This window comes from Ovis canadensis, chromosome 6, assembly GCF_042477335.2.
Source record: "Ovis canadensis isolate MfBH-ARS-UI-01 breed Bighorn chromosome 6, ARS-UI_OviCan_v2, whole genome shotgun sequence".
Classification (NCBI taxonomy): domain Eukaryota; kingdom Metazoa; phylum Chordata; class Mammalia; order Artiodactyla; family Bovidae; genus Ovis; species Ovis canadensis.
The window spans coordinates 132722782-132746624 of NC_091250.1; the positions used below are offsets into that span (position 1 = coordinate 132722782).

The following is a 23843-nucleotide window of genomic DNA, read 5'->3' on the forward strand; positions in this document are numbered from 1 at the left end:
GTCACGTGACAGCGAGGGCCACGTGGGGGCAGTTATAAGGTGCCCCTGCCACCCCAGGTCAGGCAGCTGTCAGCGGAGGACTAGCGGAGCCCTTGCCCTCACGAGTAGCCCCTCTCGGGGGTCAGCAGAGGCACGTGGGGAAGGTGGGCTGACAAGCCTGCCGGGCAGTAACACAGTGGTGCCTCCCTTCCCCTCCCGGAGCAGCATCAGAGAGGGGACGCTCAGACAGAAGGCTTAAATGCGACCCAGAAGCTTGGAACATAATACCCAGAATGCCCAGGTTTCAACCGGTTATCACACACAAGCCAGGATGGTCTCCAGCAGAATGAAGACACAATCAGCAGATGCCAGCACTGAGGTCACAGAGGCGTTAGATCTGACATCGGTTTATAAAGAAGCCGTCATTAAAATGCTTCAACAAGCAATTATGAAAGACGTGATCTCAACAAATCTAAGATAAACAGCACGGAGTATGTTCAACAACCACGATGGAATTGACCGGAAATCAATGACGAAAAAGGACAAATGCTTGGGAACTAAACAACATACTTCTAAATAATCCAAGGGGCAAAGAGGCATTTTCAAGTGAAATGAAAAAGGACACTGAACTGAATGAAAGTGAAATACAAAATACCAAAGTTTGTGGACACAGCCAGAGCAACAAAATAAACAGAGACATACAACACCAGCACTTAAACAGAAAGGCAGCGGAGTCTCCAGTCAGCAGCCCAGCTCCGACCTCAAGAACCTGGGAAAAGAGCAAAGTAAACTCAAAGCAAGCAGAAGGAATAATAAAGAGCAGAAGTCAACAGCATTGAAAACAGTAGAGGAAAATCAATGAAACAAGAAACTGGTTCTTTGAAAAGATCAATGGAATTGACAGATCTCTAGCAATTCTCACAGAAAAAATGAAAAAACATGAAATCATCAATATCAAGAGTGAAATGCTCTAGACCCTACAGACATTAAAAAGGATAGTAACAGAATCTTCAAAACAACTTACAGTCATAAACTTGGCAACTTAGTGAAATGGACAATTTCTCAAAAAACAAACTGGCACAACCTACCGAAAACTAAACAGATCATTTGAATGGCCCTGGAACTTGTAAGAGAGTTGAATTTCTAATTTAGATACATCCAAAAAAGAAAACCCCAAACCCAGATGATTTCACTAGAGAATCCTACCATGTGTTGAAAGAATGAATATCAATTTTACACAATCTTTCCTAGAAAACGAAAGGAGAAAACACTTCCAAATTCATTCTATGAAGTTAGAATTACCGCGATAACCAAAACCAGGCAGATGACATTACAAAAAAGAAAACTATAGGTTAACACTACTTATGAAGCTACATGTAAGAACACCTCTAAGAAAATCAAACTAGTAGCAAATAGAATTCAACATACATAAAAAAGAATTATACAAACACCACAATCAGGTGGGGCGTATTCTTAGAATGCAAAGCTGGTTCAACATTTGAAAATCGGTCAGTGGAATCCACCATATTAACAGGCTAAAGACGATCACACGACTGTATCCATTGATCCAGAGAGCCACCGAGCAAAAATTCCTGATAAAAACTTTAAGAAAACCAGGAATAGAAGGGAATTTAATCGATTTGATAAAGTGCACATCTACGAAAAACCTGACATCTAACATTACACTTAACAGTGAAAGAACTGATTTCCCCCAAGATGGAGAATGAGCCAGTGCAGCAGGCGAGAGGAAGAGAGAAACGGAATGCAAACCGGAGGGAGGGGATGCGGACCGGAAAGGGGGGATGCGGACAGGAAAGGGGGGGATGCGGACCGGAAAGGGGGGGATGCGGACCGGAAAGGGGGGGATGCGGACCGGAAAGGGCGGAACAGGAGATGGCATCCGCGCCACAGAGAGAAGCCCAAGGAATCGACGACAAACTGTCCTGTGTGTCCTAGAAAACTAGTTAGGGAAAAAAAAAGAAAGAAAGAAAACTAGTTAGGGAGTTCAGTGAGGCCACGGGACACAGGAACGACACGCAAAACCAACTGTATTTTACAGACTGGCATTCACTACGAGGATGCCAAAACTGAAAATAATAGTGCCATCCACAACCACTCGAAAATCATGGAAGAAATACTTAGGTGCAAGTCTCACAAACTTACAGAAACCTAATAACCAGATGAAAGAAATAAAAGTCATAAGTGGACAAAAGAAGCAAGTGGAGGCATGTCCTGCATTCGGGGACTGGAAGACTAAACTGGACGGCATCTGCTGGATTCGGATCTCACACCACGCGCGAGAATAAGCTTCAAGTGGATACAGATCCAGGTTTAAAAACAAAACCACACAAATGCTAGAAGAGAATATGGCTGAATTCTTCCATACCATGCACATGGGAAAAGCCTTCCTCATTCCAAATCCAGATACAGCGAAGGAGAAGACTGGTATGTTTGATGACACGAATACACACTTCACGGCCAGAACACACTATTCAAGTGAAGCCCAATGAGTAACCCGGACAGGATACCTGTAATAACAGATTACAATTAAACAGTTACCTTCCTTAATAGGTAAGTGAAAGTTGCCCAGTCATGTCCAACTCTTGGCGACCCCACGGATATACAGTCCATGGAATTCTCCAGGCCAGAATACTGGAGTGGGTAGCTGTTCCCTTTTCCAAAGGATCTTCCCAACCCAGGGATCAAACTCAGGTCTCCCGCATTGCAGGCAGATTCTTTACCAGTTAAGCCACCAGGGAAGCCCAAGAATAAACTAGTTAATCTAATCACACTAGGACCACAGCCTTGTCTAACTCAATGGAACCAAGCCATGCCCATGGGGCAACCCAAGACAGGCGCGTCATGGTGGAGAGGTCTGACAGAATGTGGTCCACTGGAGAAGGGAATGGCAAACCACTTCAGTATTCTTGCCTTGAGAACCCCATGAACAGTATGAAAAGGCAAAATGATAGGATACTGAAAAAAGAACTCCCCAGGTCAGTAGGTGCCCAACACGCTCCTGGAGATCAGTGGAGAACTAACTCCAGAAAGAATGAAGGGATGAAGCCAAAGCAAAAACAATACCCAGCTGTGGATGTGACTGGTGATAGAAGCAAGGTCCGATGCTGTAAAGAGCAATATTGCATAGGAACCTGGAATGTCAGGTCCATGAAGCAAGGCAAATTGGAAGTGGTCAAACAGGAGATGGCAAGGGTGAACGTCGACATTCTAGGAGTCAGCGAACTAAAATGGACTGGAATGGGTGAATTTAACTCAGAGGACCATTATATCTACTACTGCAGGCAGGAATCCCTCAGAAGAAATGGAGTAGCCATCACGGTCAACAGAGGAGTCTGAAATGCAGTACTTGGATGCAATCTCAAAAATGACAGAATGATCTCTGTTCATCTCCAAGGCAAACCATTCCATATCACAGTTATCCAAGTCTATGCCCCAACCAGTAATGCTGAAGAAGCTGAAGTTGAACGGTTTTATGAAGACCTACAAGACCTTTTAGAACTAACACCCAAAAAAGATGTCCTTTTCATTATACGGGACTGGAATGCAAAAGTAGGAAGTCAAGAAACATCTGGAGTAACAGGCAAATTTAGCCTTGGAATGTGGAATGAAGCAGGGTAAAGACTAATAGAGTTTTGCCAAGAACATGCACTGGTCATAGCAAACACCCTCTTCCAACAACACAAGAGAAGACTCTACACATGGACATCAACAGATGGTCAACACCGAAATCAGACTGATTATATTCTTTGCAGCCAAAGATGGAGAAGCTCTATACAGTCAACAAAAACAAGACCGGGAGCTGACTGTGGCTCAGATCATGAACTCCTTATTGCCAAATTCAGACTTAAACTGAAGAAAGTAGGGAAAACCGCTAAACCATTCAGGTATGACCTCAATCAAATCCCTTATGCTTATACAGTGGAAGTGAGAAATAGATTTAAGGACCTAGATCTGATAGATAGAGTGCCTGATGAACTATGGAATGAGGTTCGTGACATTGTACAGGAGACAGGGATCAAGAGCATCCCCATGGAAAAGAAATGCAAAAAAGCAAAATGGCTGTCTGGGGAGGCCTTACAAATAGCTGTGAAAAGAAAAGAGGAGAAAAGCAAAGGAGACAAGGAAAGATATAAGCATCTGAATGCAGAGTTCCAGAGAATAGCAAGAAGAGATAAGAAAGCCTTCTTCAGCGATCAATGCAAAGAAATAGAGGAAAAGAACAGAATGGGAAAGACGAGAGATCTCTTCAAGAAAATTAGAGATACCAAGGGAACATTTCATGCAAAGATGGGCTCGATAAAGGACGGAAATGGTCTGGACCTAATAGAAGCAGAAGATATTAAGAAGAGGTGGCAAGAATACACAGAAGAACTGTACAAAAAAGATCTTCACGACCCAGACAATCATGATGGTGTGATCACTCCTCTAGAGCCAGACATCCTGGAATGTGAAGTCAAGTGGGCCTTGGAAAGCATCGCTACGAACAAAGCTAGTGGAGGTAATGGAATTCCAGTTGAGCTGTTTCAAGTCCTGAAAGATGATGCTATGAAAGTGCTGCACTCAATATGCCAGCAAATTTGGAAAACTCAGCAGTGGCCACAGGACTGGAAAAGGTCAGTTTTCACTCCAATTCCAAAGAAAGGCAATGCCAAAGAATGCTCAAACTACCACACAATTGCACTCATCTCACATGCTAGTAAAGTAATGCTCAAAATTCTCCAAACCAGGCTTCAGCAATACATGAACCGTGAACTTCCTGATGTTCAAGCTGGTTTTAGAAAAGGCAGAGGAACCAGAGATCAAATTGCCAACACCCACTGGATCATGGAAAAAGCAAGAGAGTTCCAGAGAAACATCTATTTCTGCTTTATTGACTATGCCAAAGCCTTTGAATGTGTGGATCACAATAAACTGCGGAAAATTCTGAAAGAGATGGGAATACCAGACCACCTGACCTGCCTCTTGAGAAATCTGTATGCAGGTCAGGAATCAACAATTAGAACTGGACATGGAACAACAGACTGGTTCCAAATAGGAAAAGGAGTACGTCAAGGTTGTATATTGTCATCCTGCTTATTTAACTTCTATGCAGAGGACATCATGATAAACGCTGGGCTGGAAGAAACACAAGCTGGAATCAAGATTGCTGGGAGAAATATCAATAACCTCAGATATGCAGATAACACCACCCTTATGGCAGAAAGTGAAGAGGAGCTAAAAAGCCTCTTGATGAAAGTGAAAGAGGAGAGTGAAAAAGTTGGCTTAAAGCTCAACATTCAGAAAACGAAGATCATGGCATCCGGTCCCATCACTTCATGGGAAATAGATGGGAAAACAGTGGAAACAGTGTCAGACTTTATTTTGGGGGGCTCCAAAATCGCTGCAGATGGTGACTGCAGCCATGAAATTAAAAGACGCTTACTCCTTGGAAGAAAAGTTATGACCAACCTAGATAGCATATTCAAAAGCAGAGACATTACTTTGCCGACTAAGGTCTGTCAGTCAAGGCTATGGTTTTCCAATGGTCATGTACGGATGTGAGAGTTGGACTGTGAAGAAGGCTGAGCACTGAAGAATTGATGCTTTTGAACTGTGGTGTTGGAGAAGACTCTTGAGAGTCCCTTGGACTGCAAGGAGATCCAACCAGTCCATTCTGAAGGAGATCAGCCCTGGTATTTCTTTGGAAGGACTGATGCTAAAGCTGAAACTCCAGTACTTTGGCCACCTCATGCGAAGAGTTGACTCATTGGAAAAGACTCTGATGCTGGGAGGGACTGGGGGCAGGAGGAGAAGGGGACGACCGAGGATGAGATGGCTGTATGGCATCCCGGACTCGATGGACATGAATCTGAGTGAACTCCGGGAGTTGGTGATGGACAGGGAGGCCTGGCGTGCTGCGATTCATGGGGCCGCAAAGAGTCGGACACGACTGAGCGAGTGATCTGAACTGAGCCTATCTCCAGGGGATCTTCCCAACCCAGGAACTGAACCAGGGTCTCTTGCATTGCAGGTGGATTCTTTTCCAGCTGAGCTACATAAAGTCAATGAAATGAAGGTTAAAAGCTCACAGAAAATGTACATGGTCAACTAATCTTTGACCAAGGCACCAAGAAAATTCAGTGGGGAAAGGACAATGTCTTTTATGAATATTGTTGAAAGAGCCAGATTTATGCAAACAGTGAGATTGAATCTCTACCTTAACCACACACAAGAATCAACTCAGAATGGATCAGAGGCTTGAATGTAAAGCCTGAAGCCATAAATGGGCTTCCCTGGTGGCTCAGATGGTAAAGAATCTGCCTGCAGTGCAGGAGACCTCGGTTCGATCCCTGGGTCAGGAAGATCCCTGGAGAAGGGCATGGCAACCCACTCCAGCATTCCTGCCTGGAGAATCTCATGGACAGAGGAACCTGGTGGGCGCATGTCCATGTGGCTGCAGAGTCAGACACAACTAGCAACTCTCAGCTCCACTTTCTGGGCTTCCCAGATGGCAGCAGTGGTAAGAAATCCACCTGGCAATGCAGGAGGCTTCACGAGACCTGGGTTTAATCCCTGCATCAGGAAGATCCCCTGGAGAAGGAAATGGCAACTCCCTCTGGTGTTCTTGCCTGGAAAATTCCATGGACAGAGGATCCTGATGGACCACAGTCTATGGGATCGCAAAAAGTCAGACACGACTGGGCACTCACACATGGAATGGGAGACGATATTTGCAAATCATATATTCAGTACAACTAGACATCTCTTCAAGAAAATTAGGGACACCAAGGTACATTTCCTGCAAAGATGGGCACAGTAAAGGACAGAAATGGTGTGGACCTAACAGAAGCAGAAGATATTAAGAAGAGGTGGCAAGAATATACAGCAAAACTATACAGAAAAGAACTTAATGACCCAGATAACCATGGTGGTGTTATCCCATAGAACCAGACATCCTGAAGTCCAAAGTCAAGTGGGCTTAGGAAGCATCACTACGAAAAAAAGCTAGCGGAGGTGATGGAATACCAGCTGAGCTATTTCAAATCCTAAAAGATGATGCTGTGAAGTGCTTTACTCAAAATGCCAGCAAATTTGCAAAACTCAGCAGTGGCCACAGGACTGGAAAAGGTCAGTTTTCATTTCTATCCCAAAGAAGAGTTATGCCAAAGAATGTTCAAACTACTGCACAACTGCACTCATCTCACATGCTAGCAAAGTGATGCTCAAAATTCTCCAGGCTAGGCTTCAACAGTACATGAACTGAGAACTTCCAGATGTTCAAGCTGGATTTAGAAAAGGCAGAGGAACCAGAGATCAAATTGCCAACATCTGTTGGATCATAGAAAAAGCAAGCGAGTCCCAGAAAAACATCTACTTGTGCTTCATTGATTACACCAAAGCCTTTGATTGTGTAGATCACAACAAACTGTGGAAAATTCTTGAAGAGATGGGAATACTAGACCACCTCACCTCCTGAGAAATTTGCATGCAGGTCAAGAAGAAACAGTTAGAGCTGGACATGGAACAACAGACATTTCAAAATTGGGAAAGGAGTAAGTCAAGGCTATATATTGTGTCCCTGCGTATTTAACTTACATGCAGAGTACAACATGAGAAATGCTGGGCTGGAGGAAGCACAAGCTGGAATCAAGATTGCTGGGAGAAATATAAATAACCTCAGATATGCAGATGACACCACCCTTATGGCAGAAAGTGAAGAACTAAAGAGCCTCTTGATGAAAGTGAAAGAGGACACTGAAAAAGTTGGCTTAAAGCTCAACATTTAGAAAACTAAGATCATGGCATCCAGTCTCATCACTTCATGGCAAATAGATGGGGGAACAGTGGAAACAGTGAGAGACTTTATTTTGGGGGCCTCCAAAATCCCTACAGATGGTGACTGCAGCCATGAAATTAAGACACTTGCTCCTTGGAAGAAAAACTATGACAAATCTAGATAGCATATTAAAAAGCAAAGACATTACTTTGTCGACAAAGGTCCGTCTAGTCAAAGCTATGGTTTTTTCAGTAGTCATGTATGGATGTGGAAGTTGGACCATAAAGAAAGCTGAATGCCGAAGAATTGTTGCTTTTGAACTGTGGTGTTGGAGAAGACTCAAGAGTCCCTTGGACTGCAAGGAGATCCAACCAGTCCATCCTAAAGGAAATCAGTCCTGAATATTCATTGGAAGGACTGATGCTGAAGCTAAAGCTCCAATCCTTTGGCCACCTGATGAGAAGAGCCAACTCACTGGAAAAGACCCTGATACTGGGAAAGATCGAAGGCAAGTGGAGAAGGGGACGACAGAGGATGAGATGGATGGATGGCATCACCAATCCGATGGACATGAGTTGGAGCAAATTCTGGGAGACAGTGAAGCACAGGGAGGCCTGACGTGCTGCAGTCCATGGGGTCACAAAGAGTTGCACACGACTGTGGAACTGAACAACAGTGTGAAGAACAGAGACAAATGCGTCTTGCAGGAGGAGCGATACACGTGAACCTGAGGCGTAGCCACCGACTCAGACCCTTAGAGGCACATCTGACGGGGTGGGCTCCTGTGCGTCCCTGGGCCCTGCAGGCTCCCGCCTCGTCCAGGCTCCCGCCAGGCCCTCTGGACGGGACACCGGCAAGGCACCCCCAGCCAGGCCATGTCTCCTGCGATGTCCAGAGCATCCTAACTGGAAACGTGGGCGACCCATTACCCTCTTGTGTCTCATGCAAACACGTCTGCATAAGTCCCTCAGTCCTCCAGTCTCCCCTCACGTGTAGGTGCGGGGACCAACCGACCCTGCTAGTAGGGGCAGGGGGCAGCCTGGACCCGAAGTGCTGGCCAGTTGGCCCACTGAGGCCCCTCCACTACCGCCCCCTGCCCCGGCCCGGGCCCCGCAGGGCCAGAGGACCCAGCCCAGCTCTGTGGGTTTAGGAGGAAACGGCCGGGTCAGCAACTGCGGGAGCAGCCCGGGCCGCCCCCCACCCCTGGTCACCTCCTCCTTCTTCAGCTCCGCCGTCCGCCTCTTCTCCCGCGCCACCTGCTGCCGCGCCAGCGCCGCCTCCTCGTGGCTCAGCTTCCCCCGCAGCCGCCGGACCTCGCCCGCGGCCAGCTGCTCCTCCCGATCCTTCGCCTGCATCCGCCTCTGCCACTCGAGGAACTCGGAGAAGTCCCCAGCCCCGTCCACGAGCCGGTCCACCCTGGGGAGACGGGGCGGCGGGCGTGCTGGCGGCTCCTGAGAGGCCTGCCCGGAGCCCAGGGTCCCCGTCGGGGCGCATTGCCTTCACGGGCGTGGCCGCTCTGCACCGGACACCTGGCCCCAGGCCGCCCGCCGACGACCCCAGCCCACCCGCCCTGGTCCAGCGTGTGCACCCACCCTCCGGCCGCGTCTCCCTCCTCATCCCTTCAGCCGCCTGTCTGTCCTCCACCCCCCCACCCCCCGCCCACCCGTCTGTCCTTCTGTCCATCTTCTCATCCAGCCGGTCAGACACCCAAGCTCCCCCCACAGCCCAGCTCTCCGGATGAGAGCAGGGCCTGCAGCCGGAGTGGTCTAGGGGAGGGGGCACCGGAGAGGGTTCCCGGGAGGAAGTGGCCCCTCAGGGAGGTGTGGGGTGGCCGGGTTTCCCTGAGCCTCCTCCTCCTCACCTGTCCATCTCCTCCCCGAGTGGAGATGACCTTCCTCGGCTGCGGCCATGACCCTGGCGCTGGCCTTCTTGAGCCCCTGGGGCTGTTCGCGTGGGACTGTGTCCCTCCCCCCCGGGCCCCACAAGGGATGCCCGAGGCCCTCCCGTGCCCACCTCTGCAGCGCCTTCTCCACCTGCCGCTGGTACAGGGCCCCTTCGCGCAGGATGGCAGCCGTATTGAGCTTGACCGGGGCGTTGTCATTAGGCTGCGGGAGAGGGTGGGGGCGGGCTATGATGGGGGTGGGGGGGCGGCCTCGGAGCAGCCAGCGCCCCCTGCCCCTCTGCCGTCCACACCCGCCCCCTGCCTGGCGCTACCCTAGGCCGAAAGGGCTGGGATGTCCTCAGTGGGACAGGCCCGGAGGCGGACGCATGGGGAGAGGCCCCAGGATTCCCACTCACCGTGTAGAAGGTCAGTTTCTGGGCCTTGAGGATACGAGGCGGGAGCCGAAGCCGTGGCTTCTTCTTAGAGTCCTGCAGGAGTCCAGGCTTGGCACCTGTGCCCACGGGTGCCCCCAAATGCACCCCGGGGAGGCGTGGCCCACTCCCCTCTGCCCAGCTTGCCCCGTGCAGGGTCCCTGGGCAGGGCCCTGCAGCCTCCTGGGTGGGTAGGGAGGGTTTGGGGCCAGGGACCACGGTTCCCAGCCCCGGCGCTGCAGCCTGCAGGCTCAGGGGCCCTCTCCCCGCTGCCCCGGGGCTGCCCCAGGACGGGGCCGGCTGCTCCCTGCCCAGCCTTCGGCTCTGCTGACCCCCTCAGGGTTGGCACGGTGGTCCATGGGACAGCAGCTGGTGAGAGGCACCCCCACCCACAAGCACTCAGCTGTCACACCCAGGCATGCTGCTCCCGGATGGGGTGCCCTCTCCCCTGGCCTGCCCCCACTGCCCGTGGGAGGTTCACCTCTGGTCTATCTGCTGCCACCCAAGCGGGTCGACGGTGTGGGGTGGTGGGGGACAGGCCAGCCTCTCCCAAGGGAGTGCCGCTCAGTGTCCACCCAGCACGGAGCCACCCAGTGCGGGGCCTCCTGGCCCAGCTCCCTGACTTTCTTTATTGACAAATGCATCTTGGGGGTTTTTTCTCACAGAAACGTTAAATGCGCAGCGTGGGAAAACCTGGAAACAGCCGGAGAGTGCGAGGCTGCCCCTGCTGTCCTGGACCGCACATGGCCCGGCGGCTCGGGGCCGTCCCCCTCTGTGGGCCAGGGAGGGGCCTGTCTGTGGAGCCCCGCCCAGGGCGTGGGGGGCGGGCGTCACCTGCAGCTGGGGCTCCCCTCGACTCCTGGGTACCGCGCACCGCAGCTCCTCGATGTTGGCCTGCAGCAGCAGCTCCTGCGCAGGGACAGACGGCTACAGCCCCGCCGGCTGCCACGTGGTCCCCCAGCCACTCACGCACAGGCCGGCTTGCCGCCCCGCCCCTCCCCTCCCCTCCCCGCCCCCCGGCACCCCCACAGGGGTCTCCTGTGCAGCCTGCCCACCTCAGCCTTCCAGCGGTTGTATCTCTTGGTCATCTCCAAGAGCCGCTGCTCCTTGGGCGGCTCGTAGGTGCTCCTGGGGACCTGGTGGGGGGGGGGGCAGTGGAAGGGAGACCCGAGGTGACAAGCCACACTATGAAAACTAAAAGACCAATAAAAACCGTAAAAACTAATTGGTGTCATGAAGAAAAGGATCTGGGTCAATGAAAAGGAAATTGAGAGAGCTGATAGAGGCGGGGGGGTCCATGGAAGGCCTCTCAGGGAAGAGACTGTAAGGAGACCAGACAGGTGGTGGGACTGGACTGGGACCCTGAGAGCACCCTGCACCATCCCTTCACCCTTCACGGACTCCGTAGTTCTGCTGGGGGATGCGACTGGTTCTGGGAAGCTGAGTCCACCACAGGCACTCAGGGCAGAGCCCAAGACTGGTCAGAACACTGCACTGCCGGTCACGGTCACCAGGTCAAGGGCAGACATGCGACCCCAGCCGGTCTAACCATACTGTCACAGGATTCTCGGCCCTAGGTGTCTCCTCTCGTGCCCTGGACAGTGAGCTGTGGGCATGAGGCCTGGATGTTTGGCTACTATGAGGGAAGTCAGCCCAGAGATCAAGCTGACCCTCAGAGGGGACTAGGGGAAAGAGAGTCACGAAGAAGCAGCTCTAGCACCCTTATCAAACAATGCCTGAAGCCGATCCTAACTCAGCCATGAGAGTCAACTAGTCCTCTATCGTCTAGGCCAGACTGAGCTCTTTTTCCTTGTAATAAGAAGCATCTTGACTGAGAGACGTCAACAACGCAGGGGAGCGGGAGGCAGCGATAAAGGGTCTAGGCAGATGGGATAGACAGGCAGAGACCCCGAGGTGGGGAAAGCCTGCACCAGCGCGCACACACACATGCGCACACACAAACACGCACACGCACATGCGCGTGTACTCTGTGGGGAGGGAGAGGTGCATAGCAACAGGGTTAAGAGGGCTCTGAGTGCCAAGTAAGACAGGCCTGCACCCTGCGGCCACCAGATTCACTCCACGCCTACTGACCAGACCTCACTCCCTGGGCGCCCACTCCCCTGGGCAGGCTCTGGGTCAGCCAGGCTTCCCTCTCTGGGTGAGATGGGGTGGTAGGGGTGTCGAATGTTCCTGGTCTGGCCCATGCACCCTCAGCCCTGGAAGAACCCAGCTCCGCCCTGGCCCACACGGCCCATGCTCCCTGCCTGCACAGGCCGGGCCCATGGAGACCGACTCCACTTACTGGTCTGGTCTCGGCCACCTGGGGGACCAGCTCAGGCACAGGGATGGCACGGGGCCTGGGGGTGGTCAGGCTGAGCTCCTTGGGCTCTGTGACCTTGGCCTTGCTCTTTGGAGGAGAGAGCTGGCTGGTCAGCTCCCCCTGCAGCTGGTTGATCAGCTCCTGGATTTCCGGCTGCCACCTCAAAGGCAAAGTGGGAGCAGCTTGGTACGGCTGCCTGTGCAGGTCAGTGAGGGGACAGCCCCTCGGCACAGGGGAGGAGGCTATGAGCGGGCAGCAAGCGGGCAAGTCAAAAGCAGGCTCCCTGGAGCTGCACCGCCCTGATGGGTGGAGAGGAGGCCGTGGGAGGGGGCGAGGAGGAGGGAGTCTCGAGGTGGGGGTGCCCCGGACCAGAGGTTCTGGAAGGGCCCTGCTGGGCTGCCCCTGAGGTTTGGGCTCCGCCCCCCATGCCTTCTCATGCCAGTGGGGCACCGCCGGCCATTGCCCACGTAGCCAGTGGATGATGCCTCCCGGGCAGACTGCTTGGTGTGACTCTTTCCTGCCCCAGCCTGAGGTCCAAGGTCACCAGGAGGAGGAAGGGCATGTCTGAGGGCCAGCAGGGCTGGGGTCTCATGACGGGGGGTGGGGGGGATGGTGAGGAAGGGGGCTGCTCACAGACCGGTGGGGGGGAAGGCTGCACATGGGGTGCTGGGCGGGGCAGGCCTGGGCAGCTGGGAGCAGCCCCCCGGGCAGGCAGTGAGTCCAGCCAGGCGGGAGCGAGGCCCTCCCCCGGGTAAAGTGCCGGCTCCGGGGGCACCCCGTTGCTCAGGGCTGGGCCTCCTCCTCCACATGGTCGGGGGCCTCCTGTACCCAGTGGGCACCCGAGGGCTCTGCCGCTGCCAGAACCGCCTGTCGGCCTGTCCCCAGGAAGACAAGGTGGCTCCCCCAACCCTGGCAGAGGGGGCTGGCTGCGGGGGGCGCAGCTGCGTGCTGGCTCTGGCAGGCCCACTGGAGGTCCTTCCACCCGCGGGGCCTGGCCTGCGCCAGCCCAGCCGGCATCGGCCCGAGCCTGTTGAGGGAGGTTGTGGAAGGCGGTGGGGACAGCTTTGGGATGACGGGCCCAGGAGCAGCGCTCCAGGGGCAGCTGGGGAAGAGATGCAGACCCCCCCCGACCCCGGCCATGAGCTGGCTGTCCGCGAGGTGAGAATTCCAGCGCTGCCCACCTCATCAAGGGGTCGATCCAGTTCTCCTTCACGTGGGAGGTCTCATAGATGAGGCTCCACTCGTCCTTGATCCACGAGCCAAGGTTCAAGGGGTTGAAGAGGAACCTGAGGAACTGAGGGAAGAGGGGGCCGCGGGGGCCAGGCCCCCTGGGTGAGAGAGAAGCCCCCGGGGGCGCCCCCAGCGGGGAGTCAGTGCTGCGGGGCGCTGCGGCTGGCGCACCCCAGGACACCTCTGCCAGCTGCAGGCAGGGGTCCTGCCCCCCGGCCTGCCCCCTCTTGTGGGCCCCGGCGGAGCTGCCTGTCATTCACCTGGGCCCCTGTGTTTGCCAGCGGGGTCCCTGCCGGCCATGGGCCCCGGGCTTCAACCCCTGTACCCCCTGGGTCTGTACGGACGCCCTCACCCCATCCTCCTCACCGGCCCTGGTTGGCTGGGGGCTGGGCAGGCCCACAGCCCTGATGCCCAAGGGGGTGGCGGTGGGCAGGGGGCAGCAGAAGGGCCCCTGGTTGCCTGCTGCTGCCTCCTCTGGGGGCCCACCGCCCCCACAGGCGCGTCCGCCCTTCCTCCTTCCGCTCAGGCCTCCATGCCCTTCCTCAGGGAGCGGCTGCCAGAGGTCCTTCTAGAGCCTTCCACAGCTTCCCACTCAGCAGCCTGGCCCCTGCTCCCCCGCACCCCAACCCGCCAGGTCTCTGTCTACCCCCTGGGCACCACGGAGGCTGTCTCAGCTCCTCGCCTACCCCCTCCCGGTGTTAGCTCCATCTCCTAGTTCCTGTTCCCACTTGCTGATGACAGAGGCAGTCAAGTTCCTGTGGTTGGGGCATGGGGTCTCTGCAATTCCCCCTCCCAGACCACTGCTCCCGGGGCCCACCACTCCACCCCCAGGCCCCTCCTCTTAGCGCAGGGCGTCTGTTGACCCCCATCCGGGGACACACCGCTCCCCGTCCGCCCGCAGATGGGGAAGCCGCATTGGAGAGGGTGTGCTGGCTGTGGGGACCGGCCGGGAGGCTGAAGCTGGTGCAGGGTCGGCTCCGCAGCTGCGGGACCCGGGGCAGGCTGACTCACACGTGGGCCTTTTGCTCAACAATCATTAAGAATTTCAAGACTCTGACAGCGGAGTGTGAACCAAGTGCAGGCGCTCCAGCCGCTCCAGCCGGGAAGCTGGCCCCGGGGCGAGGGGGAGTTGTCTCTGAATAGCGCTCAGAAAATGCTGTCACGAAATGAAGCCCTCACGCTGACTATGCAACATCCACGCACTGCGAACTGCTTACGTTTACGTGGACAGGAAAATGAGTGGCTAAACGTGCTGCCCGGTCCCCTGCCGGGGGTGGGGGGCGGGGCAGATCTCTGGGCGGTGGTCCCAGGAGTGTCCCGGCTCCTGGCTCCCCTCCCGCACCCCTCCCCCTTCAGCGCTTCCCTCCAGAGGGGCCCCAAAGCACTCCTGGGGCCTCAGCTGTCCCTCTCTTCTCAGGGGAGTCATTATCCTGGCCTGGGGGCTGCTCTCCCACACCCAAGCCAAGTAGGGAGGAACCAACCAGCGGTTGAAAGCCTGGCCCAAGAGCCGGCTCTCCCGCACAGTTGCTGTGTTATGTCAAGTTAGTTACCGAACCTCTCTGTGCCTCAGTTTCCTCAACTGTGGGCTGAGTGCCTGTAGGAGTGACCTCACCCAGTCCCGGTGAGGGTGGACCAAGAGCTGCTCGCAGAGGAAGCTGGGGCCACAGCAAAAGCCCGTGGGAGTGGCTGGCAGAGGGCAGTGGGCCTCAGGCCCATTCACAGTCCTGCTGGCCCTGAGGCCCCAGGCACCCCGAGCTTTCCACCCGAGTGAACAGGCAGCCACAGAAACGGCCTGGGGGCTGCAGGGGGTGGGCTCCTGCAGGCGCCCTCCCAGAGGCTGCCACCCCTCAGGACCTGCTCCAGACTGTGCCCCCTCCCGGCCCCCAAGGCCGCACAGCCCCTCCTGCAGGGAGGAGAGGCTGCCTGGGGCTCAGGAGATTCCAGAGGCCCAGACTATGAACGGGCAAGGACACTTTGTCTCGACTAACAGCTCACATCCAGCAGCGACCACACGCCGGACCATGAAGAGCAGAAACCAGATTGCCCAAGGCTGAAAAGGGCGCATTTGCAGCAAGGAGGGGTAGGGGCTGGGGCCTACGTGGGGCCGGGGGGCGGCGGGGGCTCACCTTGCACGCCTTGTGGGTGGGCTGGGCCTGCACAACATCGCGGAAGACCTGAAAGCCAAGCTCCTCCAGCTGGAACGTGGCCAAGTAGCAGAGCACTGGGGCGAGACAGGACGTGGGCGTGGGGGCAGGGCGAGGGCGTGGGGGCAGGACGCTGGGGCCCGCCCGGGCGTTGGATCCCGGGACAGGCGCCCGGGGCCTCAGCCCAGAGCCAAGGGCGCCCGCCTCCCTCGGGCCGTGTGGTCAGAGGCGCCCGCTCCATCAGGCCCGCGAAAATGGCAGCCTGATACAGCAGCACACGCGACGGGGGCGGGGGGCGGGGAATGGTTCCAGGGCTTCAAGCACGCGCAGGTTGTGGTAGCTTACTGGATACATTTCTAGAAATTCCAAAACTTCTGGGGTAAAAGTGAAACCATCTTGCATTTCAGGTTGTGAATTCTGAGACTGGAAGCTGCTGGACTAGGGAGCGGGGGGCCAGCAGCCCAGCTCTGGCCCCGGCATCGGGGCATCGGGCTCGCCCCACGTCTGTCTCTGAGCTCCCTGCAGTCCCGGCCCCTCCCTCCCAGGCAGGGCCATCGAGGCCCAGGGGCGAGGCCACCTTCCCCGCTCAGACACTGGCCCTCTGCCCACGCTGCCACCACACCCCACGAAGGCAGCACTGCACACGTGGGGGCTTAGCTCCCTGACCAGGGATCGAACCCACGGCCCCCTTCACTGGCAGCTGCCCGGGAAGTCCCCAAACACCTCCTACTACTGAATCCCCTCTGGGAGCGTCCAGAGCACAGCCAGAACGCTGTCTCTGCACGTTGTCCTCAGGCCGAGGGGCCAGGAGCTCAGCTGATGATGAAGGCCCGTCCTGTCACCAGACTGGCCTCCAGGGCCACCTCTCCCAGCCAGGCCCGCCCTCCCTCTGAGGCCTGCCGAGGCCTGCCTCCTGGGGCCTGGCGGTCAGCACGCCCGGAGTGTCTCCACGTCGGTGAGAAGGGAAACACAGCCCCCTGGCCGCCCATGCTCCAGCACCAGGAGGGTCCAGGGAGGGAAGGGAGGCTGAGGACCTCGGAGGCCTGCTGGGGGAGGGTCTCGGTTGCTATCGAGGGTCTGCGGGGGTCTGGCCCGCACCTACCCTCAAAGAGGCTGTAGTCGGCCCGTGGGCAGAGCCGGCCGTCCCGCACGTAGAAGGCATCCACCACGATGGTCAGCAGCTTGTGGTACTCCAGGCACCCAGACAGGATCTCCATGATGAACGCCTGCTTCTGGGGGCTCAGCGTCTGGAGGAGAAACAGCCGGGGGAGGGGGCAGCCGCCTCCAGACGTGGGGGCCCCGGAGCCCTACAGTGGGGAGCACCCTGGCCAACCCTCTGAGCCCGCAGGTCCTCCCCCAGGAGTTGGTCGCAGGACAGAGACCATGAGGGGAGCAGAGACAGAGACAAACATGGAACACGACCTCAAAGGAAAAGCCCTGTGTGATCCCACTCGTGTGAGGAGTCAGATTCCCAGGACCGGAAGTAGAAAGGTGTGTGGGGGGTGATGGAAGGAGGGAGAGAGGGTGGAAGCTGTCATTTGATGCAGAGTTGCCGTTTGCCAAGGTGAGAAGGTTCTGGAGACAGACGGTGGTGATATTCACACATGAACACACTTAATACCACTGAATTGTATGCATCATACACCTAAGAATGGCTAAGATGGTGAATTTTATGTCACGTGTCAAGCTCCTATGAAGTTTTTCAAAATTACCCCCCCCCCCAAATCAAACAAACACAAAAACCAAGCGAGGAAAATCTCTGGCAGAGGGAATCAGTGTCAGCGGAGACTGACTCTTCTCCGTTTACTCTGAAACACGTGGGGTTTTGTGACCTGTGTGTGTCCTGGTTTGTGTATTCAAAAAACTAAGTTTCGACAATAAGAAAAAAAGAATATCTGTGGTAGCCAGCAGGGCTTGCCAGGCGGAGCAGTGGTGAAGAACACACCCGCAAACGCCGGAGGCGTAAGGGACGCCAGTACATTCCCTGGGTCGGGAAGATCCCCTGGAGGAGGCAACGGCAACCCGCTCCCATATTCTTGCCTGGAGAATCCCAGGGACAGAGAAGCCTGGTGGCCTGCAGCCCATGGGATCGCAAAAGAATCAGACACGACTGAAGCGACTTAGCACTCACTGTTGCCGACACAGCAGTGAGCCTGGGTCGTGGGGACGGGGCTGGGGTGTCTTTCCTGAAAGCAATTTGGAAATATGTTTCAAGGGTCTTGTATTTCCCACACACTTTAACCCAGGAACCACACTTCTGGGACTCTAAGGAAACCAGACAAAAGGCAGGAAACATCCACATACGAGATGCTCAGGGCAACGGCACGTGCAGCGGCGAAAATGTTAACAGCCTGAATGTCAACGCAGGGAGTCAGATACAAGCTTTCCATGCTGTGGGCGAGTGGGATGCTGCGACTACCATGATGCTCCTGGAAGACTTACAGTGAGATGGCAAAGTACTTAATGCCGCGTAAACCTGAAAATGTAGACTAGGACCCCAGCAGATGTTCAGTTCAGTTCAGTTCAGTCGCTCGGTTGTGTCCAACTCTTTGCGACCCAATGGACTGCAGCACAACAGGCCTCCCTGTCCATCACCAGCTTCCGGAGCTTGCTCAAACTCATGCCCATCGAGTCGGTGATGCCGTTCAACCATCTCATCCTCTGTAGTCCCCTTTTCTCCCCGCCTGCCTTTAATCTTTCCCAGCATCAGGGTCTTGTCTAGTGAGTCAGTTCTTCGCATCAGGTGGCCAAAGTATTGGAGCTTCAGCTTCGGCATCAGTCCTTCCAGTCAGGACAGATTTCCTTTAGGATGGACTGGTTGGATCTCCTTGCTGTTCAAGGGGGCTCTCAAGAGATGTAAAACACATCAAAATAATCATAAACTCTTGTTAGCAACATCACTCCCCTCCACTTCCCCACTTTTGGACAATATTTTATCTAAAAAAAAAAGAAAAGCGCTTCTTGGGCGGTGCTGGGCCGCTTTGCCCAGGCTTTCCCTCCTTACGGCGAGCCGGGGCTTCTCTTCACTGCGGGGCAGACGTTTTGTCGCGGCAGCTTCTGTCGCTGCAGAGCATGGGCTCTGGGGCACCTGGGCTTCAGGTTGCGGCCCGAGGGCTCTAGAGGTCAGGCTTAGCTGTCCCTTGGCATGTGGGATTTTCCTGGACCAAGGGTCAGACGATGTCACCTGCGTTAGCAGGAGGACTCTTACTATGCCACCAGGACGTCCTGAAGTTTTATTGTCAATGAGATTTTCATACGTTTACTGGACATATACTTGTATTTCCCTTCTGTGAATTATCAGTTTATATTCTTGGCTAACTTTTTCTATTGGGATATTATTTTTCCCAATCCTCTATAGATTGAGGGAATCAACATGTCCATTACGTGTGACAGCTATTTGCTATAAGCTTGTAGTTTGCCTTTTAATTTTGTGCAAAGTATTTTTTTTTGACATATGGATCATATAACTTTTGCTTTGTTTTGAGGTCAAATCTGCCTTTTCCTCTGTGATTTCCTCCCTTGTTTTTATGCTAAGAACACCTGAGTAATGAGCCCATCCAGGGGTCCGAGATGAACTTGGACTCCCGGGAGCCCCAGCCCCCACGCGTGTGAGTAGGGTGTTTGTTCTTACTCCCTCTCGGCCTCCGCACCCCGGGGGCTGGAGGCCTGAGAGCGGCCCTCTCCAGCCGCCCCGCCTGGGGTCCAGGGGTCCTGGGTGGAGTCAGGTTCGGCTGGCAGCAGTGATGGGCGGCAGTGGGGGGACGTCCCCCTCCTGCCTTGGCAGGGCGCTCCCGACACTGACTCTGCCGCCCCTCCGGTGCCTAGAGCCCCCAGCTGATGGGGCAACAACACCCTCCCCGGACCTCCGACCTCCGCTCACAGGCTCCTCCGCGACTTCTCGGTTTTCTGCACTCGCCACTGGGTGACCGTCAAGACTGACGCAAGCAGATTTTGACTGCGGGTGGGAGGGCCCACTCCCGTCTCAGGAAGCACTACGCCCTATTTCCCCGCGACGCTCTCCCCAGCGTCCCGTCACCTCCTTCGGGCACTCCTCAGCGGCCGCCCAGCAAGTCTTTGTAAAGGAAAGGCGGATTGCCCCCGTGCTTGCTGGAACCCTCTAGGGAAAACGTCCTTCCGCTGCCCCGCCTCCATGAGTCCCCGCCCACGCGGCTGCACCCCCCCCCCCCCCCCCCCCCCCCGGCGCTGGCGACCCTCCAATCAGAGGGACCTCGCCTCCAGACCGGCTGTCCCCTCCGCCTGCAGGGCCCTGCCCTGCACGCTTGCTCCCCACGCCCATCAGGCCTTGGCTCAGAGGCCATCCGACCCGGGAGGCACCTCAGCCACCCCCCAGGGTCACCCATGGCCCTCCCGGCTCCCGAGGGAGAGGGTGGGCCGCCCTGCCTCCGTGGGGGGCCGCGGGCAGGTGGGCACAGGGCGGGGCTACCCCCTCGCAGCACAACCAGGAGGGGAGGGGCGGCCTCGCCCAGGTCAGCCCCGGCCTCAGGAGCCAGGACCCTGGACCCTGCCTCCTATTCCCTCTCAGGCTTCCCTGACCCGCTGGCCGTGCCCACACAGAGGGCACGAGCCCCAGCCAGTGCCAGGCACCCTCCTCTAACTCCCCGCCTTTGTCAAGGGAAGCCCGGAGCGGTGAGTCAGCAGGGCTCGCTCGAGGGACGCCCTGAGTCAGCGCTCCCTGCGCTGAGGCCTCCTGGCTTAGACCGCGGAACTCCACTCTGCCTCCCCTCACACGCCTGGATTTGGGGCCCTGAGCGTGTATAATACGTCAGACAGAGCCTGGAGCCTGCGGCTACAGGCCCTCGGCTGTCCGCCCCGGGGAGGAGGCAGGGCTGCGCTGGGCCGAGGGTGGGGGTCGGGGGTGGGGGCCCAGCAGGCGAGGAGCCAGGCAGCGCAGGACCATCTGGCCCGCATGCCAGGCCCTCACCCCTGCAAGGTCGAGCAGGGGGGGTGGTGGAGAGGAGGCTGAGGTCCACACAGGTGACATGAAGGATGCTGAGCCCTAGACTGGTCCTCCTGGCCAGGCCAGTGCAGCAGGCAGGGCGAGGTCCAGACCCTCCAGAGGAGCCCTCAGTCCTGGAGTCAGACACCCCTAACTCTGGGCCAGCCTTGGTCACTGAGGCCAGAGGGCTACCCGCCCCTAAGGGGCCTCTGAGCTCCGGGTACAGTCTAGGGCCTTGGTCCAGTTCAGGGCTCCTGGGTCTGGGGATCTGGGCAGGCAGGGGCCCTGCAGGCAGGGGGAACAGAGACCCACAAGCCTGCCTCTGGCTCGACACGTCCGGCAGCACCTCTGATAGCGGGTGCTCGGGTTCATGGTCGGAGCCCCAGGGTCGGTGCAGAGCTGCAGCGGGCTCCGGGGCCAGGAGGGGACCCGGATGCTGATTGTACCACAACCCAGGGTTTGTAACTCATGTCACCAAGACCCAGGGGCTCCCGCTCATCGGTGACACAAAGACATAAGTTGGTTAGAAGAGGGGGCGAAGGAACCAAGGCTGCCAGACGCACACACAAGCGCTTCTCCCCTCCTTCCTGCTGGACAGGAGTAAACTGTCTCGACTTCTCCCAGCCCCTTGCTGATGTGGCTCGTGGCTCCAATGAGACCTGATGGCAAATTGCTAGGTGTGGCCTCCAAGAAACTTCCTTGAGCATCAAGCAGATTCAGCTGGCACCTGCCTTTCACTGTTTGCCCTTCTCTCCTCTCTGGGACCTGGGTGCAATGCTGGAGCAAGGCAACCACTTTGTGATTACAGGACAAGGGGCACATTCTGCGGATGGATGAGCAGAGACAAAGGAGAGTGAGGTCCTAACGGTGCCACAGCGGTGCTGGTAGCCACCCTGGGCCGCCCGTCCGCCAAATGCTTCTCACGTGAGCAAAGACACCTCTGACAGCTTTCTTGCGGTTGCTGCTGCCCAACACCATTTCCTTATAGACACGAGTCTGAGCAGGAAGGCCAGAACAAGAAATACTCGTGAAAATATAACAGGAGAAATGCTGATTGTAACTACACCGACTGCCTGTCCCCACCTGTTCCGTTTGTGAGCGCATCACACAAGCAGAGAGTGTCAGTAAGGAGGTCTCTGTGTCAGGTCAGTTGGCAAGATCTCTTGAAGTAACAAGGGTCAGCACTCTCTCGCGAGTGTTTTCTAGAACTTGACTCTGGGTGTGGCTGCCCAGGTGCAGAGGGACAGGGTGGTTAGGAACAGTAACAGACTGGAAACAACAATGATCCCACCCACAGGGCATGGTTATAATGGTTCTGGCACAGTCAGCGAAAAGGATGCTCATGGCTTCACGACAAGAACAGGGAGTGATCCCCGCGACCCCTTGCTAAGTGGGAAAAGAGGAGGGCAGGACTGTGTTTAATGTATTACCCTCTTGCAAAAGACTTTAAAAATTATATACATTTATTGACAGCTTTCACATGTAAAGGTTATAGTTTAAACTAAAATGTTTTCAGATCTATTATATTACCTATGTGAGACAGGCCTGGACAGTCTCTCCAGATGGAGGTCACTGGTCTCACCCTAGGGATACCCAAACTGCATACCATATTGAGTGTTTGGGTTTGGGATCTTTGATCCAAAGTACATTGGGTATTTTTTAAGATATCCATTAAAACAAAAACCCTGTCCCAAGCCCAGGTCTCCTCTCACACTGTGGACCAGAAAGTGAACCAAGGCTCCCTGGGGCTGGCTCCCCCGCACCACACCTCTTTCCCCGCCCGGACCAGGGCTGTGTTTCCAGGCTCCGCCCGCCCCTGCCTTCCCCCAGCCTCTTGCACAAGCCTCTTCCCATCCCCCTCGCTTTCCCCCAGGCTGGGGGACTGGCCTTTCCCCACCCCAGGCTGTCTGATGAGGCCCCTCTCCTGCCGGCCCTTTCATTTCGCTGCTCAGAACTCACGCCCCCCAGGGCCCTTCCCCCACTCCGGAGGCCGGCATCCGGAGAGGCTGCTCCCCACGCCTCAGCCCCGCCTCGGGCGGTGGTGCGGTGGTGCGGTGGTGCTGCCGGAGAACTTTCTCTCGATGGCAGATGGATCCCTTTCAGATCTGAGACCGAATCTTCTCCCACTGACATATGTTCTCTGTGCAGGAATGCCATCGGGACTGTGGGCTGGGGGGCTGCTCCGAGTGTGTCAGGGGAAGGATCCCCAGGCTTCTGTCTACAGAGGGAGAGACCCCACACTCTGCCCCACTCCACTAACCACCTTTCCCGGTCCTGACATGATGAGTATCTGCAAAGAACGGGGTCTCCGAATAAGGTCACTCTCACACGGATTCCCTGGAGGCTCAGATGGTAAAGAGTCTGCCTGCAGTGTGGGAGATGTGGGTTTGATCCCTGGCTTGGGAAGATCCCCTGGAGAAGGACATGGCAACCCACTCCAGTATTCTTGCCTGGAGAATCCCATGGATGGAGGAGAATGGTGGGCTACAGTCCACGGGGTCGCAAAGGTTGAACCAGGGCAGTGTCCTGACCCAGCTGGAAATAAAGGCTTGCTCTCCAAACTGGGTCAGACTCCAGTGCCCCCTGCACTGGGCCCAGGATGGCTCCCTGAAAAGGTGTGAGAAGACCCGTGACCTGGAGAAGAAGCTGCCTCTTGGTCCAGCCTGAGTGCCTGCACCTGTGGAAGACTTCGGGGGCTGCTGGGCTAGGGTGGAGTGGGCCTGGTGCCTCCCTCGGGGTGGACTTGCACACGTACTGCCGTCATGCCAGAGCCCGCCGGGGGACAACCAGGGGTCATTTCCTAAGCCATTGTGAAAGTGTTACTCACTCGGTGGCGTCCGACTCTTTGCGACCCACAGACTGTAGCACGCCAGGCTCCTCTATCCGTGGGATTCTCCAGGCAAGAATGCTGGAATGGGTAGCCGTTCCCTTCTCCAGGGGGTCTTCCCGACCCAGGGATTGAATCCGTGCCCCGTGCAGTGGAAGCATGGATCCTAACCACTGGACTGCCAGGGAAGTCCCATCCCAGGGTTATTTGTTGTGACATACTCAACTTTCAGTAATGATTCTGAAATGATTCTGGAGAAAGAAAGGCATTAACTTTGTTGGGTCCGCTGAGCA

General features: G+C 56.0%; 1 protein-coding gene across 2 annotated transcripts in view; it reads right to left on the reverse strand.

Annotated features, from left to right (window-relative positions):
- CFAP99 (cilia and flagella associated protein 99) overlaps positions 1 to 23843 on the reverse strand; it is a 42222-nt gene that overhangs the window by 10934 nt on the left and 7445 nt on the right. Inside the window, exons 1-10 of one of the 2 annotated variants that reach the window (XM_069594898.1) lie at positions 18071 to 19010; positions 16869 to 17341; positions 15749 to 15843; positions 13574 to 13686; positions 12375 to 12552; positions 11125 to 11205; positions 10904 to 10978; positions 10055 to 10126; positions 9770 to 9861; positions 8968 to 9172 (exon numbers count right to left, since the gene is read on the reverse strand). In XM_069594898.1, coding sequence (XP_069450999.1) covers positions 8968 to 9172; positions 9770 to 9861; positions 10055 to 10126; positions 10904 to 10978; positions 11125 to 11205; positions 12375 to 12552; positions 13574 to 13686; positions 15749 to 15843; positions 16869 to 16983 — 1026 coding nt within the window. In that variant the 5' untranslated portion in view covers positions 16984 to 17341; positions 18071 to 19010. Of the gene's footprint in view, positions 1 to 8967; positions 9173 to 9769; positions 9862 to 10054; positions 10127 to 10903; positions 10979 to 11124; positions 11206 to 12374; positions 12553 to 13573; positions 13687 to 15748; positions 15844 to 16868; positions 17342 to 18070; positions 19011 to 23843 lie in introns of those variants that run through there. The other variant, XM_069594897.1, reaches the window with a different exon arrangement.